This window comes from Acinonyx jubatus, chromosome D1 (assembly GCF_027475565.1).
Source record: "Acinonyx jubatus isolate Ajub_Pintada_27869175 chromosome D1, VMU_Ajub_asm_v1.0, whole genome shotgun sequence".
In the NCBI taxonomy this organism is placed as follows: domain Eukaryota; kingdom Metazoa; phylum Chordata; class Mammalia; order Carnivora; family Felidae; genus Acinonyx; species Acinonyx jubatus.
In genome coordinates this window covers 52,994,462-53,013,394 of record NC_069390.1, presented here as the reverse complement: position 1 = coordinate 53,013,394, position 18,933 = coordinate 52,994,462, and the positions used below count along the sequence as shown (strand labels likewise).

Here is an 18,933-nt window from a genome sequence, read left to right as displayed (position 1 = left end):
CAGATTCTGTTATCCCTCTCTCTACCCCTCCCCCACTCACACACTGTCTCTATCTCTGTCTGTGTCTCTCTTTCAAATATAAATAAACATTAAAAAAAGAAAAGAAACATCCTCTTGACTTCATTTCCTCCAACTCTAAGGTATATAAACAGTCACTCACTCTTCACAACCCCAGTGCAGCTCTTTCTGCCCAAAATTATAATTTTGTTGTTTTGTATTTTGTGTTGTAACATCCATCCACTTACTACTTCCATCCCCCACTGTATATAAGTTTCCCTCTTAATCTATTGTCAGTGCAAAAGCTAAAAGGGAAGGTTTTACAAAGTATGCACAAAGAAGTAGCCACAGCATTCAGTGCACAGGCTATAGCAATGGAATTCACATGTTTTATCTTCAAAGCATCCTTCATTTATAGTTACGTTCAAAACTGATGAGATTTTTAGAAAAAGCCTACAGAGAAGATAATTTTGATTGAAATTTTTTTCATTCTTGGTATTTAAAAATATGTGTTGAAAAAAATATATGTTGGTAACTGTGACCAGTTTAAGAGTTAGATAACCTTACCATTCTTGAAATTTCTATTGAGAAAAACAGCAAAATCCTAAAATTCCCTAAAAGCAAAATTAAGAAGTCCTCATAGGTTTGATTCTCACATATCTGGAATTACATTCATTGCCTGTGAACATTTCACCCTTGCAAGTGATACAGGCTGGCTTTGTCGGAGGACTCAGAGAGTGGGTCCCACAGTACCAGCCAAAAGGGTCATTGGCTTTGCACAGGATAGAAATCAAATGTGAGCTGGTAGGAAGTAAGAGCAGTTTATTGAAGACAGAGAGAGTGCAGATACAGACAGAACTTCTGGGAGGCTCAAAAAGGAAAGGAAAGTGAGTCTCCTTTTTGCTTCGGGTGTGGGTTTTTATTGAGGGCTGTGGTTTGGTGCACATGTCTTCTCAGGCATCCGGAGTGCTTAGGTGTTCTCCGTAAGTCATTTATGCCCTGGAGCCAGGCGTCTTGGTGAGTCAGTGTTCTTGGAAAACGTTCATGACAACCCACCTGGTCACCCCTTCGATGTCATCTATTGTGCTGGAAGCCTCCAAAGAAATCATTAACTCCTCCTTTACAAGGAGGATCTACATTATCTGTTTCATAAAGTGTGTGTAAAGTCGGGGTATAGGTCCTAGCAAGAACAGAAGCAGGAAAGGTAGCACAAAAGCAATTTTTGTGGACTCCTTTTGGTTTTCCTGTTTCACAAATGTAGCCCCCCCCCCAATCATTCATTTATTCAGCAAATACTAACCAAGTACCTAATGTATAGGAAAGGGCTACCTTCAGGAAAAGGGATGCAGTCGTTAGCAAGAGAGAATGAATGCCTTTCTTCGTGGGGATTATTTTTAGTGGGGATTTTCCAGAATGCTTCTAATATAACTGAATTCCAAATATACCCATCACTCTATTTGTCAAAAATTCTTTCTCCTAAACTCTGAGGCAAAGCCCTCATGTGCATTTTTATGCATTTGTAAAGTTCTTAAGTTGTTCTTTCAAACGTTTTCTATTTAAATTGGTAGTCCCCTTCATGAGTCTTAGATATTATGAGGTTTTCCTCAAAAACAGTGGCTGTATCTTAAGTTTCATTTGTATTTCCAAGGTCAACAATAGTGTATTTTACAGAGTAGGTGCTCAGTGAATTTTTGTTTTATTAGAAATAAGTAGAGGAGAATGTGGTTATTTTTTTCCCATGCGTGAGAACTTCATAAAAAGACGATGCTGTCTCCTTGTTACATTCTTCTCCTCACAATGGTATTTTATATTAAATGGCTCATTACACAACAACTATGACTTTCCCTCTCTACCAAAGATTTAATGAGCCTGAGGGTCTCTGATGCCAGCCCCACCCAGCCAGAAGAGGCTTAGCATCCTCAGCCGGATCTGCTTGGTCTTAATGATGTAAACCGCTGGATTGACAACGGAGGCGTAAGAAAATGAAGATAGGAGAGCAGCACACAGCTGGAAGGGGAAACCCCCTTCCCAAATCTGTGGATCATGGACAGGCCAATCATAGGCGTGTAGAAGAGCAACACAGCACAGGCGTGGGAGACACAAGTGTTGAGGGATTTGAGGCGCTCAACATTGGAAGCAATGGATAGCATTGTTTGGAGATCAGCCCATAGTAGAGCACAATGAGCACCACAAAGAGACCATAGGCACTGTTGATGTGGGTGTCCGCACAGGCCAGCTTCATGACATCTGGGTGTAGGCAGTAAGAGGGGGAAAGCAGGTGATTCTGGCAGTAAGGCAGCTCCTTCAGCATGATGGGGGCCGGGACGTGGAGCCTGATGCTGTGCACCACACTGGCCAGGCCCAAGCTGGCAATGTGGGAGCTGGCGAACATGGTGCTGTAACGCAGGGGGTTGCTTATGGCCCCAAAACGGTCAAAGGCCATGGTCAGCAGCACAGAGGACTCCGTGATGGAGAAAGTGTGGATGAGGAAGAGCTGGGCCAGGCACATATCCACCGCCACCTGTCTGAGACCTAGCATGTAGAAGGGGAGCATGGTGGAGGGGAGCGTGGAGGCAGACAGGCCCAGGTCAGTCGCTGCCAGCATTGACAGGAAGTAGTACATGGGCTGGTGCAGAGTGGGCTCTGACTTCACCACCCACAGGATCAGGCTGTTCCCTTCCAGAGAGGCCACATACATGGCACACAGAGGGATAGAGAGCCAGCTGTGCACAGCCTCAAGGCCTGGGACCCCTGCTAGGAGGAAGGAACTACCAGTGTGGTTGGAGTCTGACATGGTGACCCAGCAGGCAGAGTCCCAGGCAGAAATGCCACCACAGGCCCTGAAATCAGAGGAGTTGCTGGGTCAGAACCTCCACCATGAACCAAGACCTTGCAGTGACTCCCCAGAGTGTTTCCCTGACAACCCTGGCCTTGTGATTTCTGAGGTCTTTCCCCCAATTCCTAGATAAGGGCCCTTAAGCAAAGGTGAGTTTGAATTATAAAAGGGAATCTTATAATCATGGTGAGCCTGGCTCTGGAACCACACAGCAAAATTTACCACAAAAATCAGAGTTTGAAACATGGATCTAGAAAAGGTCTGAGACAATATTGGTCTCAACTCTTCACTATATACATCCTGGGATGTGAACTCTAGATCCTTATATAGTTAGTGTGTCTGATCTAGGAGCAGAGTACAGGCCCTTCACTTCCTGTCAAGTTCTTCTTCACACTGTCTTTAAATAGGTACTTCAGGGTGGTGAATATCCCAATCTTGCAGACTGACATCTTGTTTTAAAATTAAAACAATTCAAAATAATTCCCTTTCACATGTTAGCCCACCTGTGTGAGCACACAAATACAACTTTATCACCCACATGGTTTAAAATGTCAAGCTATGGCAAAAATTCTAGATATTTTTCCAAATATGAGTCATTCTCCAATTGACCTGTGTCTCGGGAACATTAAATAGTATGATCTCTAACTCATAGAAAATTAAAACTACCTTGAAGCTTTTCTGTAATTTTTTCAGCATTATATTGATGAGCATATAGAAATCAGAAAAAGATATTTATGTGTGGAGGAATCAGAACTTAGATCCACTGATAAAGTGATTTCTGGAAAAATACAATAATGGGGGACTACATTTTCTGTCTTTGCTGTGTTCACTCCCATGTGCTTTAGCTCCTGTTTCATTCCCTGCCAGTTGGGCTCCCTCCTCTATTCCATCCATCATGAGTTCCATTTTCTGAGAAAGCACTCAAAGGACTGTCTGAAAGCTTTTGCCTTTCCTCCTAATCATAAACAAAGGAGGGAGATTTCTGGAGTATCCCAGGAGTACAAAACTGAAGAATAATAGCCAACAAGGACAACTTAATTTTTAGGAATCTTAATCATACATTCAGAGATTTGTTATGTTTGGTCTTTCTCCAATGATACTGATTTTTCATTTTATTGCCTTTTCTCTCATGTATTTGAGAATAATCTAGTATTTGTCCCTCTTTCTAGGATTTCCACATAATAATGAATTCTGTCAGTTTTTCTTCAGCAGGTAAAAATGTGCAAGTGTAATTTATTGCTTCCATATTTCACCTAAAGTAATTTACACAATGTTCTCTGATATTTGATTGTAAAGCATCTCAACCCTTAGAAGTTAGATCAGTTTTTCCAGATTAAGAAACTTAATCCTTAAGAATTCAAGTGAATAACTTTACTCAAGTCCCATCAATTGTAAAGGAGAATCTAGGATTGGAAAAAATTTTCTCTGACTCAGTATCTTTTACTCTGGATATTGTTGTTTGAATGTAAAGACAAATGCCAGCTATTAACAAACATATCAAAACATTCACAAACCTTATCCTTACATCTAAGGAAATAAAAAATTCCCATGAATTTCTGTGCTTAAAAATTTCTTATTAGGTGGCCATTTCTGGTTTTCCTCTTAAAAATTTCCTATATGATGGCTATTTCTGGTTTTCTTCTTCTAATTTACTTTATTTCCTCCAGATTAAATGCCCTCATTTTCATTCAGTAATTAAACCATCTAAGGAACTGTTCTAGACACAGATATTAATAAGATCCCTTCAATAATAAGGGAAGCATGAATCAGTATGTCAAGTATGTGAAGAAAATAAAACAGTGTGGAAAGAGAAGGGCATGTAATTTTCAATAGTGAGTTTAGGTGAAAGCTCTCTGAAGAAGGGAGAATTGTAGACAGGGCAAAACAGAAAGAGGGAGCAAGACTGTACCTGTCCGGGTGAGTGAGTTCTAATTGGCAGGGAATGTATGAAGGTACATCACTAGAAACTTGAAGTTGTTAGCGCACAAGGTAGCTATGAGATAGGTATTTGTTAAAGCTGGAATTGTGATAGAAATAGGAGAAGTTAAGATAATAGAGATAACCTTCCAGAACCAACATGATTACTTAAGAAAACTACATTTCACTTGACTGGGAGTGGGGAGGTATTTTCTTCTGTGCTTCAGCACATACACCTAGTGGCTCTGACAGTGTGGACTCTGGGCTGGTGGCATCAGCAGCACAGGACAGCTTGTAATAAATACAAATCATTAGGTTCCACCCCCAACCTACATGCCCATCAGGATATGTCCAGTTGAAGTCCAGCATTTGGTGTTTTAACAAACTCTCCAGGTGATTCTGATGCAACCCAAAGCCTGAGAATCACTGAGGCACATCGTTAGTTATAGTACTTTTTTTGCAAGCAGATGAGTGCTGTCGGAAAAGCAAGGAAGTGGGAGAAAAGCAGAGGTTATGAATTAACAGAAAAGGGACATTCTTAGACAAAGAAAGAAACCTTGTTCCCCAGTGCTAAGAAAATCTGCAGTCTGCTAAATTCTGCTGCTGTTGGAAGCTGAACAGGGTGTTTTAGCTCTCTATATACAGATGTATGAATTCCTAGTCAGTTACTGACAGAGGAGCTAGCGTGAAATAAGACAGAGAGATTTTTGAGGACACGGGGAAGAATTGTGTGTTCAAATTAAGTGTTTGAATGCCACGTATGAATTCTTCATCCTGTGTTCATGCTGCACTGTTTCTTTAAAATTAGAAAACAATCTTTAAGATTTTTTTTTTAACAGACTGAGAGTTCTCTACCTTAACCCATAGATTTCAAATGTGGAGATAGAAACAAAATGAATGGACATAGTGCAAGCATAGTCATAACTTCTGGACATTATTTCAGTTAGCATTTGAGAAAATGGACTTATTAGAAAAGGCCCTGAGGTGCTCATATATGTGGAACATATTATTTTTGTATATTGCATTAAGCTGACTGTGCAGAAGAAGAAGAGTTTGGTGAATTCGTGTGTGTGTGTGTGTGTGTGTGTGTGTGTGTGTGTTGTGTGTGTGATAGTTTTTCTTAATTTTTAAGAAATACTTGTGGAATGAAAGGATTTTGTGATAAGAAACAGAAAAATATAGGTGAAAAGGCAGGGCAACTGGTTTCTGGTCCTGGCTTCAGCACGAAACACTGGAAAACAAAAACCAAACAAACTTGAGCAAACTTAGACTTAAGTGACAGCTATTTATCCAAAAGTAAGAATGCACTACGAGAGGGGTGCTAGGGTGGCTTGTCCGTTAAGCGTCTGACTCTTGATTTTGCCTCAAGTCATGATCTCACAGTTCATGAGATCAAGCCCTGTGTGGGGCTGTGTGATGACAGTACAGAGCCTGCTTGGGATTCTCTCTCTCCCTCTCTCTCTCTCTACCCCTCCCCTGCTCCTGCACACATGCTGTCTCTCAAAATAAGTAAATAAACTTGGGGGGAAAAAAGACTTTGCTGTGACCTCCTTTACAGAAACTGTTCCTTTTGGCTTGCCAGCAGATTTTCAATCAGGTATCAGCCTGCAGCATCATGGAATAAAGTGGTGGTTCCTAACACCAATGTATTTTCTTCTGGAGTCGTATTTGGATTCAGATTAATATTAAGTGTTAACAGCCAATATTCTGCAATGCCATTAATAAGAAATAAGAGAATAGATGTACACAAAGGATTCTCCTCTCATACCATATATCTACACTTACATATACAATGCTGATTTCACTTTTCCTATTGTCTAAATAATGGAATAGGGTGAATTGTACCAATTCTCACAGCATACCAATCTCGTAGGTTTCTCTGATGATAAACTAAGACTGGGTGGATGAGTTCCTAGTATTCTGTACACCACTTAGAAAATAATCATTGTTAATATGTGTGTGTTCTTTAGTTTTTCCTACCTTTACTTACCATGCTCAGAATTCAAGGAGCTTTTCCAAATAGGATTCTTCAAAGATTTAGAAGTAATTGCAATTAACCTTGATCACTCTGGATTTGTCTGTTCACATCATCATTCTGTTACCTTCCATCATACAAATAGAAACAGACTGCCTTTTCAAACTGTCTTCACAAACGAGGAAATTTCCATTCCTTTCTGCTCCTCAAACTTTTCCTCATCTCAGCATGTCTCCCTTAAGGGGCATAGAATCCATCTGCCTAAAGTCTTAGGAAAACATAAATCAGGCTATATTTAAGGCATTGAAGATGTATGCTCGTTACCAGCTCATCTCCTAATTTTCAGCCTATCTCCTAATTTCCGATTTATTTGGTTTTATCTATTGTGACAGCACATTTGAGGAAACTTATCCAGTAGCTCCCAGATGGTACCCAAAGATAAAGAATATTTTTCTCCATCTAAATCTTTAATACTGTACTTTTTCAGGGTCTTAAAACATATTAACTCTATTCTTAGATGAGCACTAATAAGGAACCTTGGCAAATGGCTATACCCCTTTCCTCCCAAGCCCCGTGTTCCTGGCTCACCCACAAGGAGGACATAAGAGCTGAAGACATTTCTCACCCTCCCCCAGGGTACATTCCTGGATATCATCCCTTGATGAACACAGTGGGCAGCATGGGCTTTGGGGAGCAAATACCTTTAACCATGTCACTGCCAAAGAAGTTTTGCATTGCCTGTAAAGAAACTCCGTCGTGATTGGAAACTCTTTGGTCCTGTCCAAATCTGTCTCAGTTTCTGACTCTACTTGTATTGTGATTAAAAAGTAATTAGCTGCTCGAGAGTGCAGGCTTCAACATCAGAAAGACCTGAATTGAACCTCTCAGTTTCCTTACCTGTGAAGTTGAAATAGTGAAAGAAACTAATGTACAATGTTGTTGTGAGGATTAAATCAGGTACTCCCTTAGAAAACTTACAACAATGTTTCTCAATACTCAAATAATTACCTATTATTTTATCATTATTTTTCCATAATAACATTGTGGGTATTTAATATGATAGTATATGCGAACCATCCGTTATCATTCCTAAAAAAAAAAAAAAAAAAAAACAAAACAAAAAACAAAAAAAACCGCACATTAAGCACTTGATAAATGTGGTGATGCTGATGTTGATGTACATACAAATTCAACAAAGAAACTTTCTCTTGTTGCCACGTAAATAATAAGAGTTGAATGCAATGAAGGACTTTATATCTTTGAGGAAAATAGAAATAGAAAATAGAAATAAACAGAACAGAAACAGGTTTAGCCACAGCATTGAAAACCAAGGCAGACAATTCATACTTGCCCAAAAAAATGTTTTGTAAAATTCTTTGTTTCACGATACAAGTGCAAAACAAAAAATTGCAGCTCGTTGTGAGCACATTTGTCAAACCTTTGAGTATGAATGAAAGAAAATTGTGAGGCTCCCAAAAGCTTTCAAACTCAATGTTATAGGTCATAAAGAAGAACTGGATGTTGAACATATTCCGACAAATAAACAACTGTAACTCTGGGCAAGATATATAAAATATGTCAGGCATTGTAAAACAGACAGTGTAGAGCTGTGGTTCCTTGTGATAAAGGAAACAGGAAGTGAGCTAGATATCCATGCAGGTTCTCTGCCAGATGGTGCTTTATAAGCTCAGCCAAGGAAGTTGAATGCAAAGTGAGGGCAGCTCTCTACCTACTGGAGGGAGAAGACCAAAGTGATTTTAGAGAGTGTGAGGGGTCAAAATTTGGGGCACCTACTGGATATAAAGAAGTTGAAGAAGGAAGGAGTCCTAGAAATCTACTTTGGTATCCGTTTGAGGTTTTCACCAAGTACTAAGCTGCAAATTCATGGGTCAAGAGTCCAAAAAGCTTGGCAGAGAACATCTCTGAGACAGAGTGGGCTGTAAGTTGCATGGAAATTCTGGAGGTCATTCAGTATTGGTACAACTGGAGTTCCAAAAAGGGAGAGTGGACAGAGCTCTTCGAACACCTTGGACATTGACATGAAATCCTAGAAGGGCCATACCATAGGGATAGGAGTATATGGTATGGTTTCTGATTTCATGCAATTGATTCAATATCATGTGCTCCTTTGACATCTGAAACTGGGAGAGCATCTAAAAGCCTAACAATAGCTGCCCTGCTCTTCCCAGATATGCCCCCACATCCAGTGGACAAGGGTCCCCTCCCAGCTCATTCCCCTAACAATCAAATATGCTGCACTCCAACTAATGGCTTTCACTTGCCTGTAAACCCATGAAATTATTCAAACAAAGCACTCACGTTCTCCTTTGGGAATGAGAGGAGTAACCCCATCTTGCTGTTACTACCGAGCCTGCCTCTCATGGGCCTTTGTTTGTTTGCTTTGTCCCCAAGTGTAACCCAGGTGTGCCCCTTGCCTGGTGTGCAGTTTCCTCCTTTCCCCAGTCTATGAGTATCTATGTCTAATAAACTGCTATCAATCCTATCTTTCCAGCATCAAGTACCATGCTTTCATCTATTTCCATAACCCTACAGTAGAAATCCCTTTCTCACCAACAAGGTGAATAGCAGGAAATTAGGAGAGAATACTGTAACCAAAGAGTGAGGGCTAATTAGCATCAACCCTAATAAGGCATAAAGTCAAGATGCAAAAACATTAACATGATCCTGACTGCCAGCTCAAATCAGATTCTCTTTATATAGGATAATGTGACCCATATTCTCAATAACATAGCATTTGCAATGCTTATGGGCACATTAAAAAAAGACAAGTAAAAAGCAGAAAGATAATCAGAATAAAGTAAAACAGCTCATAAGAAGAGATTCAGGATGAACAGAGATTCTAGAATTGGGAGAAAAGAGCCTTAATAATTTTGAAACTAAATTTATGTATATGAGGGATGAAATGATGAAAAAAATAAATTATAGATAATGGTATCCAGATTTCTCACTGCCAGAGAAAGAAATTAACATATAAGAAATCATATTTTTAAAGTCATATAGGGAAAAAAATCCTTGAAATTTACAATTCTAATCTAGTAAAATTTTAGAGTAAATATTAAACATTTTCAGGCTGAAAGGAAATGATGACAGGTATAAATTTGCACATATGCTAAGGGATACAGAGTATTACATGTGGCAAATGCGAAGGGAAGTATATGCAAATTGTGGTATATCCACAGTGAAATATTATTCAGCAATAAAATGGAATAATATAAAATCAACTCAAATGGAACTCAATATACTTACGCGGAGAGAAAAAAGCCAGACTGCTAGCAAAAACCATATACTTTATGAATACATTGATGTAAAATTTTAGAAAGATGTACACTAATCTGTAATAACAAAATCATCTCAGCCTTTGACGGGTTGAGTGGGAAAATGTACTGGGGAAGAACAACAGGAAACTTGGGAGTAGTGTGTATGTTCATTATCTTGAGTTTGGTGATGATTTCATGGGTGTGTATGTATATTAAATTTATCAAATTGTATACTGTAAATATGTGCAATTTCTTATATGTCAATTATTCCTCAATAAAGACATGCATGTGATATTAATAGATTTTGAGGAGGGTTACCCAACATAACAGAAAATGTGGTGGTATGCTAACAAAAGGTATCTTCAGGGGCACCTGGGTGGGTCAGTTGGTTGAGCATTAGACTCTTGATTTCTGCTCAGGTCATGATCTCAGGGTCATGGGATTGAGCCCTGAGTTGGGCTCGCTGCTGTGCATGGGACCTACTTAATATTCTCTCTCTCTCTCTCTCTCTCTCTCTCTCTCCCCCTGCCTCTGCCACCCCTCTCTACCATTCACTCTCTCTTCAGTACCTTGACAATTAAAAAAAAAAGTGTCTTCAGTACCTTGACAATAGAGCTACATGTGTGGGGTGGGAGCAGTAGAGTGGTAGCAGAAGAGGAAGAGCATTGGATGTTGCGATCAGAGTTACAAAATGAAGTAGCAGTCAGATGCCAGAACCTGCCAAGTGTTCATTAGGCACTTCAACTTTTATTGTGTTTCTGGAATGCAGGATCTGTTGAGAGATGAAGTCAAATCACAAGGGCTTTGTATGTTGTGCTTATATATTTCATCTTTCCAGTCCCCACTTAAAATTCGTAAGTTCAAAGAGGTATCCTGAAATTTCCATCATTCAAATGGACCCATCCTTCTTGTGTCCTCACCGGAAGCTGTGCTGTCTGTTGTCAGAGCACCTGTGACTCACTGGGGAATTATATGCTTACAATTCAATTTTCCCTGATGATTTAAACTTTTCACACTGAGCTAGAAATATTCTATTTTGTTTTCTTTATATTTTGAATAGGAAGTGGCCTAGTATAGATGAATAAATAATATTGAAATGAATGACTCTGTAGGAGAGAAATAAAATACTGGTAGTATGTTTCTTTTCATCTCAACATTATAAATAACTTTACAATGTGTTCTGATCCTAAATACTAGCACTTAGGTAAAAGTCTTAGTTGACTTAGTACTGGTTATGTTTTTAACAGGGCAATTCTATCAGAGAGGTTAGCTGAAGATTTAATCCAGAAAGAAAAAGACCATGATAAAGCGAACAAATCATTTTCTCTAGCTTTGACTTGTTTATGAAAGCCTAGTCAGTTCTTTTAAGAATCATCTTCCAGGAGGTCTACTTTGCTTATTTTTTCTAATATTCCCTGAAAGATTGAGAAAAAAATTAAGTTCTACATGATACCTATCATTCAAAAATTATAGCATGCCATGGTAAGTTTATGAAAGCACAGAATATCTCTTGTATTTATTAGGAAGTGAGGAACAGCTTTCACTTCATTCAGAGAGCTGAAGAATATTGGAAGCTGTGTCCACCTTTCATGTATCATGGAGCTTAAAAAAAACCTGAACTGCTAAATAGTCACATTGTAATACATTTTATTATGGTAATTCAGGTATTTGTTTCTTGAAATGTATTTAAAAGTTCTGTAGTTCATTTGGTGTGTATTTTCCAGTGTAGCACACATCTAAAGTTATTACGTAATTCATAAAAAACATATTTTGATTTTAATATTTGCCAAATTTTCAGAAAATATACAAAGTAAAGCCCTCTTGAGCTAAAGTTTATAAACCTCTAGATTTTTAGTTGGAGGGTATTTTAGATGTCTTTGAATTCCACTCTTCTAATCTGCTTGCTTTTTCATGTAAATGATACTCTTTCAAGTGGCTGACAGTTTCTTCTGTAATAATCTGAGTCTTTCACAGGCTGATATTGATATTTGCAGAATGAGCAACATGTTTTTCTCATTAAATAGGTACTGTTTTAAATGGTATATATTTAAATACATAATATATTTCAGTCAGTTTTTTTAATAATTAATCAACATCAGATGGAAGCTGTATACTCTGTTTCCTCTCAGAGATGTGTTCAGTCAGCAGGCTGATTATCAAAACCAGTATTTTATCTCTGTGATTCAGAGTTTTTTTAGGTGGAGCATCTTCAGAATGCATGCCCGAATCTCTTTGGTTTTAACACTGTAGACAATTGGGTTGAGCATTAGAGGAACAAGAAAGTGTAGATAGGAGAGAAACATGTATATACCTGAGCTGGTAGCTTCTTTTTCCCAAAGTGATGGATCATCGACAGGCTGACCAGTGGGGTATAAAATAGTAATACAGCACAGCTGTGGGAAATGCAGGTGTTAAAGGCTTTGAGCCCCTCAGTGTTAGAAGAAATGCTCAATACTGTCCTCAAGATTAGCATGTAGGAGAGGAGAATGAGTACAGCATCCAAAGCCAGTGTGGAGAGCATGACAAAGAGCCCAAAGTCACTGTCCACAAGAGTGCTAGAACTGGCTAGCCTTAAAACATCAGGATGAACACAATATGAATGAGACAGAGCATTCATAGGCTGAAATTGCCGTCTTCCAAGGATCAAGAACAGGGGCAGATGGAGGGCAGCACTACATATCACAATGGCCAGCCCAATGGCCCCAATGCGCTTGGTTGTGAGAATGGTGGCATAGCATAAAAGCTCTCGAATAGCCACATGGTGGTCAAAAGCCATGGCCAAGAGCACAGATGATTCAATAACTGAGAAAGTATGGATGAAGAAGAGTTGTGTAAAGGTTGCATCTCCCACCTCTCTCTGGCCCAGGAGAAAGACAGCTGTCATTGAAGGCAGTGTAGAAGCTGAGAGGCCCAGGTCTGCCATTGAAAGCATGGACAGGAAGAGGTACCTAGGTGTGTGGAGGCTAGGGACAGGCTTGACAATGTACATTATGGTGATGTTGCCCAGCAAAGACACAACATAGATAGAGCAGATAGGAATAGCTGTCCAGCAATGAGAGGTCTCCAGTCCTGGGAGTTCCATCAGTATGAAGATGAAGCTGCTGGCATTATTGTTGTTAAGAACTGCCATAACTTTGGGAAGAGCTTGCCCTGGAAAAATTATGGAGAAGGCAAAAAGTTATTCTTTCACAGCATTTTCCTAGCATCTCATCCCACAACGCCCATGACCCATGCTTGCAGAGTAATAGCACTCTCCTCCTCTTTTTACAGCTCTAAATCCCATTCCTTTAGAAGTTCCTCTAGAGTACAATGCTGGCTCTTTTCTTGGCTGCCACGAAGCCTAGTTTTCAGAGGCTTTTTGTGCCTTTCATTGACAGAAAATTCCTTCCTCATTTCAAGATATGTCAAGTTTTGAAAAATGGAAAGGGAAACTCTGTGGTGAGAGTGCGCGGTACCGATGCATAAACTAGATTAGTTTTAATACCAGAAAATCGGGCTCTAAAGAAACCTAGGTAAGGATAATTGTATTTAATGGCTGCCTGGGGGTTAGAAAGTAAAGTGTAAGAATGTTAATACTGACTCTGAACTCCTGATGTCACCAGAAATATCTTTTTGTCTGAAAGGGATTCAAAAGTAATATATGTGACCAGAAGACAAGCCCAAGGGTTTGGGCTTAATGTGTATGTCTACTGGGTTAAATCCCTTCTCAATCTTTGTTATCACTCTCTGGAAAAGTGTTTGGATAGCTGGTTCAGATGTATGAGATGAAGAAGATGAAGACTAGATAATATTTGCAGCTAGAAATACATGTATTCTCAATGGCATCACACATTTACTGAGCTCCTACTACTTCATTTAAATAATATAATGACAGGCAATCTATAACTTATGCCTTTGAAGGTCTAGTAATCCACTGGCCAACACAGAACATATCCATGAGGGCAATGACCATGGGACAGCTAAACATCCCCTCTGGGAATCTACACTCTCCACAACTCACCTTTTTCATTTTTTTTTTTAAAACTTTATTCAGTTTTGAGAGACAGAGAGAGACAGAGCATGAGCGGGAAAGGGGCAGAGAGAGGGAGATGCAGAATCTGAAGCAGGCTCCAGGCTCTGAGCTGTCAGCACAGAGCCGGACGTGGGGCTGGAACTCACGAACTGTGAGATCATGACCAGAGCCAAAGTTGGATGCTCAACTGACTGAGCCATGCAGGCGCCCCAACCACAACTCACCTTTTTAAAGAATGATCCTGGTACCTTCAAAGACAATTATTAAAGAAAGGAATACAGTGTGAAAACTGAGTACATAGAGTTCAAAAGAAACCTTGGTCACATATATGAAGTTCACACTGAATGATGATTTTCTTTGCTAATACCTTAGGAAATTTCTCTTAACAAGGGAATTTTCAACATGCTCTGGGCAGTCATGACCAGTAGGGGGCAGCCGTGACCAGTAGAACGATCTTCATTGTATTCCACGTTTTCAGACGCTAATTATAATGTTGCCCATAAAGTCATGAAGAATACTTTCAACATGCTAACCATTAGTCTAAGGAAAACCTAGAGAAAAAATTCTGTGAAGAGTGAACAACGTGTCAGAATCAAAACAACATGGCATTTGAACAGTAAACAAATATTGGCAATTATTATAGGGCAAGTTGTGGAGGAAGAAGTGTATAACCACGCATAAGAAAGGCAAAAAGAGGCAGGCCTATCAGATTTGAGAAAGGATCTGCAATGAAAAGAGGAGGACTGAGTTTCTGTGTGTTTATACCCATGGAGAAGTAAAGGTAGCTGAGTACTAGTAGTCATCTTTGTTCTAATAAAAACTCCCTCTGGTTCCAGAGGGCAAGGTGTGCAATGCATACACTTGGTATTCATTAACTTGCCTCAACAGTTTTTCTTATAAGCTGTTAATCGCAGTGTATTTTCAAAAGAAAAGAAAAGCATCCCCCTCCCAAAGTCATATACTAAAATTCTCATGAATGCAGAGAAGTTATAATTATTCATCAAAATAAAACATCTGGGATTCAGCATCAATATTCCTGGGAGAATATTTAACAAGCTGCTATAAATAAAACAGCAAATCCATTACTGAACCATGACGAGTAGGAAAGAGGACAATTTTATATCCAGAAGACTAGATAGTATGTGACTAACCAGTGATCAATTCACAAGTAGGAAAAGTCTCAGGGGCTACTTGGAAGTCTTTGCCTTGACTCTACCTTCTAAGAATGTCGGGAAAGAAAGGTTGCTACTATCAGGCTCTAAAGCATGGTGTATGGATTCTATCTATGTGTCTCATTCTGTCCAGAATAGGTATTGAGCTGTGTAGGAACCAGTCATGTCAGGAATACAAGCTTCCACCCTCCAAGGATTGTGGATCCTCGCCAAATATAAAGCTGAATGGGAAGAATCAAGGACACTAGGGATTTGGGGAATTGCCTGAGACAGGAAAGCAGAGAAAGAAAATAGTACCAGACACTCTATTCTGTGAATAGTATGAAGTAATTGTTTTCAGTATATTTCGATGTGTATTATGTGTCAGGTACATTACTGGACTTTGCAGAGAGGTAATGGTGTATACAAAACCTAATTCTGATAGAGAATAATTATCCAAAGAGCATCATTTCATCTGAAATAGTTGTGGCAATCAGTGAGGAGAAGAGGGAGAGGTGTTTCTGACAGGCCCAGTCATGATGCCAAATGTTTAAGGACCAAGGAGATAAAATCAAGCAGAAGTTAGAAGCATGTATTTCTCTGCTTATTTCTCCTCGCTGTCCACTTCTGAGTATGAGCATATGGGAGAATTAACCCTCCCACATGAACATTTGACAGGATGTTTATGGTCACAAAGTGAGTAGCAAAAATGCTATCTTCTTTATTTGAGCTTTACCAGGAAAAAAAAAAAGAGAGAGAGAGAGAGAAACTTTGAAGATTTTTCAGTCATCTTGTCCAATTCCTGCTAAATTGTTACTGCAATATCCATAAAATAAATGTGAAACTCTGTCTCAGAAAGTAATCCATTCTATAGTGATATTTAAGTAACTCACGAAAGACATCTTTCTGTGCTGCCTTTTGTGCAAATTGGAGAAGTGTTCTAAGCCCTTACTTAGTAATTGACAGTCTAGATTGTACCCGATGAAATGAGCCACCTGGATTTCCTTTACTCTCATAGTCTGAAAGGATTTCTGTATTTAATATTTAGTAAGGAGTAACTATACAATGTTGTTATTCTTTTACTCATAGAGAACGGGTGCATATACAACTCCCTGGATTTGGACTCACAAAGAAATGCTAAAATGACAGGAATTAACAAGGACTGTTAATTTTTTACCTCTGGATAAAGGCTGACTTGCAGTGCAAGCCAGTGTTATGCTTGTCTCTTTTTTTTATTTTGTTTGTTTAATTTTTTACAGTTTATTTATTTATTTTGAAAGGGAGGAGGGGCAGAGAGAGAGAAAGAGAGAGAGAGAGAGAGAGAGAGAATCCCAAGCAGGCTCCACACTGTCAACATGGAGCCTGACTTGGACTTGAACCCACAAACCATGAGATCATGCTTTGAGCCAAACTTGGACACTTAACTGACTGAGCCACCCAGACTCCCCGGTTATGCTTCTCTCTGGACACAATTCACTCCTCAGTTTCTTCCCTAAGTGTCTCATCATTATAAACTGAGGGGCGTTGACATTTTGTTGAATAGTGCCTAATATTCGTAGAAGATAGTGGAAATTTGAATTCCAAAAATCTTGTCTCAAAAATATACAACTTTCTGAGAAACACTGCTGTATTGCCCATACCCTATGGGGCTCTTTGGCTTTACAGACTTTCAAGTTGTTAATGCTGCTTCAAAGCACTAGATGGACAAAGATGGAGTCCTGGAACTGTTTGCACCTGCCCTGGGAAACACTACACGAACTAAGTCACATCAGTTCCTCAGGGAGGAAAACCAAGAAACATACTCTTAACCACAGAGAACAAACTGATAGTTACCAGAGGGGAGGTGGGGGGGGGGGGGAAATGGGTGAAACAGGTGTTAGGGATTAAGGAGGGCACTTGCGATGAGGACCTGGTGATGTATGGAAAGGTTGAAACTATATATATTGTACCCATGAAACTAATATTACACTGTGTGTTAACTAAGTGGAATTTCAATAAAAACTTAAAATACCCCAGCATGAATGCAGAGTTATTATCCTTTTTAAAAAAATCTCAGGGGCGCCTAGGTGGCGCAGTCGGTTAAGCGTCCGACTTCAGCCAGGTCACGATCTCGCGGTCCGGGAGTTCCAGCCCCGCGTCGGGCTCTGGGCTGATGGCTAAGAGCCTGGAGCCTGTTTCCGATTCTGTGTCCCCCTCTCTCTCTGCCCCTCCCCCGTTCATGCTCTGTCTCTCTCTGTCCCAAAAATAAATAAACGTTGAAAAAAAAAATTAAAAAAAATCTCATAGCCTAGGTTCCATTTTATCAATCCTTTAAATCATTTCTTTTAAGACAAGAACTCTACATAGCTTTTCATCCTGGGAGATTTATTAGTAAATATTTGGTGTTGCCTCTGTTATAATATTGTGTGAGAATTATGAATCATATTTTCAGATTTCCAGTTTCCCTCCTTCCCTCCTTTGCTTACCTCTTCCCTCTTGTCTTTCTTACCTAAATTATTTATCAATTATCTAATACGTGTCTTACATAAATGATGTTTGGGTTGGTAGTTGATCTTAAACTTTACGGGAAATAATTGAGTGATTGTTGGGTAAGGAAAGGGGGCCAGGGATTATTCCCCAAAACTATAGAATATATCATATAAGAGGATTAGAGGCACTGTATACCTCCAGCAAATGTTTTTCTTGTCTCAGAGATCCTCACACGGAGTTTACAACCATATCTAGGATAGCCCATGACTTTTCTTGACTTCCATCCCAAGTATGCATACAACATGATTTAAGGTAAGCTAATGTCATTTGAGGAGTTTCTATCACTCACCAGACCCCAGGGCAGGGACACAAGCTTTGTGGATTGTCATGCAGCTGGGGGCTCATGAGGCCCCCTGCCTTGAGCATAGTGCCAAGTAAGCAAGTTTATAAAGCATTGGTTCTGGAGGCTCACAACCAATCCCAGTGAGACTCACACCCAATCCTTGTGGTATAGGATCTCAACAAGCATCAGATGTTCATGTGCTAATCTTAGTGTGTCTTTGCCAGGCCTCTAGGTGAGGTATAATTACACACTAGAACATGGAGCCAGTCCTTCTTTGAACTTCCTTTCTTCTTTTCCCACTCTAAGACATCCTTAGCCCCTTATGAGATATTTTTTTAATGTTTATTTTTGAGAGAGACAGAGAGAGACAGAGCATGAGATGGGGAGGAGCACAGAGAGAGAGAGAGAGAGGAAGACACAGAATCAAAACAGGCTCCAAGCTCTGTATTGTCAGAACAGAGCCTGATGTGGGGCTCGAACTCCCCAACTGAACCGTGAGATCATGACCTGAGCCAAAGTCGATCGCTCAACTGACTGAGCCACCCATGTGTCTTAGCCCCTTAGAAGTAGAAGTTATCACATTGATCCTAGCTTTTTTTGGTCATGGAAACATCTTGTGTCATATTCTGATCTCCAGGACATACAATCTTTATATCCTCCCTGACCCCCCAATTCAGCAGGTTTTTTTCCCTTCAATTGTATATATCTTGGGTGGTGAGAGTTGAATATCTGCAGCACTATTTTCATGAATGATAACATGACCAAGATTATTTTGCACTGATCGGTCTTTGTTACAATAACATACAGCTAACTTTTCCCTAGTGCTGCCCCTTTTCCTCCTCCCTACTTCCTCAAAGTGAGTTTTCAAACTTACTGAGGAATGGGTGAAGGAGATTAAAAAGGATTCACCAGGAACATACGAAAGGGTCCTGGATTTTGTTTTGAAGGTAAAAAG

General features: G+C 39.6%; 2 protein-coding genes and 1 pseudogene across 2 annotated transcripts in view; 1 reads left to right on the top strand and 2 right to left on the bottom strand.

The window, feature by feature from the left end:
* The window catches only part of LOC106966042 (olfactory receptor 52Z1P-like), an 89,456-nt gene that overhangs the window by 10,963 nt on the left and 59,560 nt on the right, over positions 1-18,933 (top strand). The gene's annotated exons all lie outside the window — the stretch shown is intronic.
* Positions 1,858-2,791, bottom strand: LOC106966046 (olfactory receptor 51G2-like; annotated as a pseudogene).
* LOC106966004 (olfactory receptor 51G2-like) lies at positions 12,270-13,190 on the bottom strand. The gene has a single exon (XM_015062081.3). The coding sequence runs from the start codon at positions 13,131-13,133 to the stop codon at positions 12,270-12,272; it is 864 nt and encodes a 287-aa protein (XP_014917567.2). The 5' UTR covers positions 13,134-13,190.

Coding starts and splice junctions, on each gene's coding strand:
- LOC106966004 (XM_015062081.3), bottom strand. CDS start 13,133: ATGGCAGTTCTTAACAACAATAATGCCAGCAGCTTCATCTTCATACTG.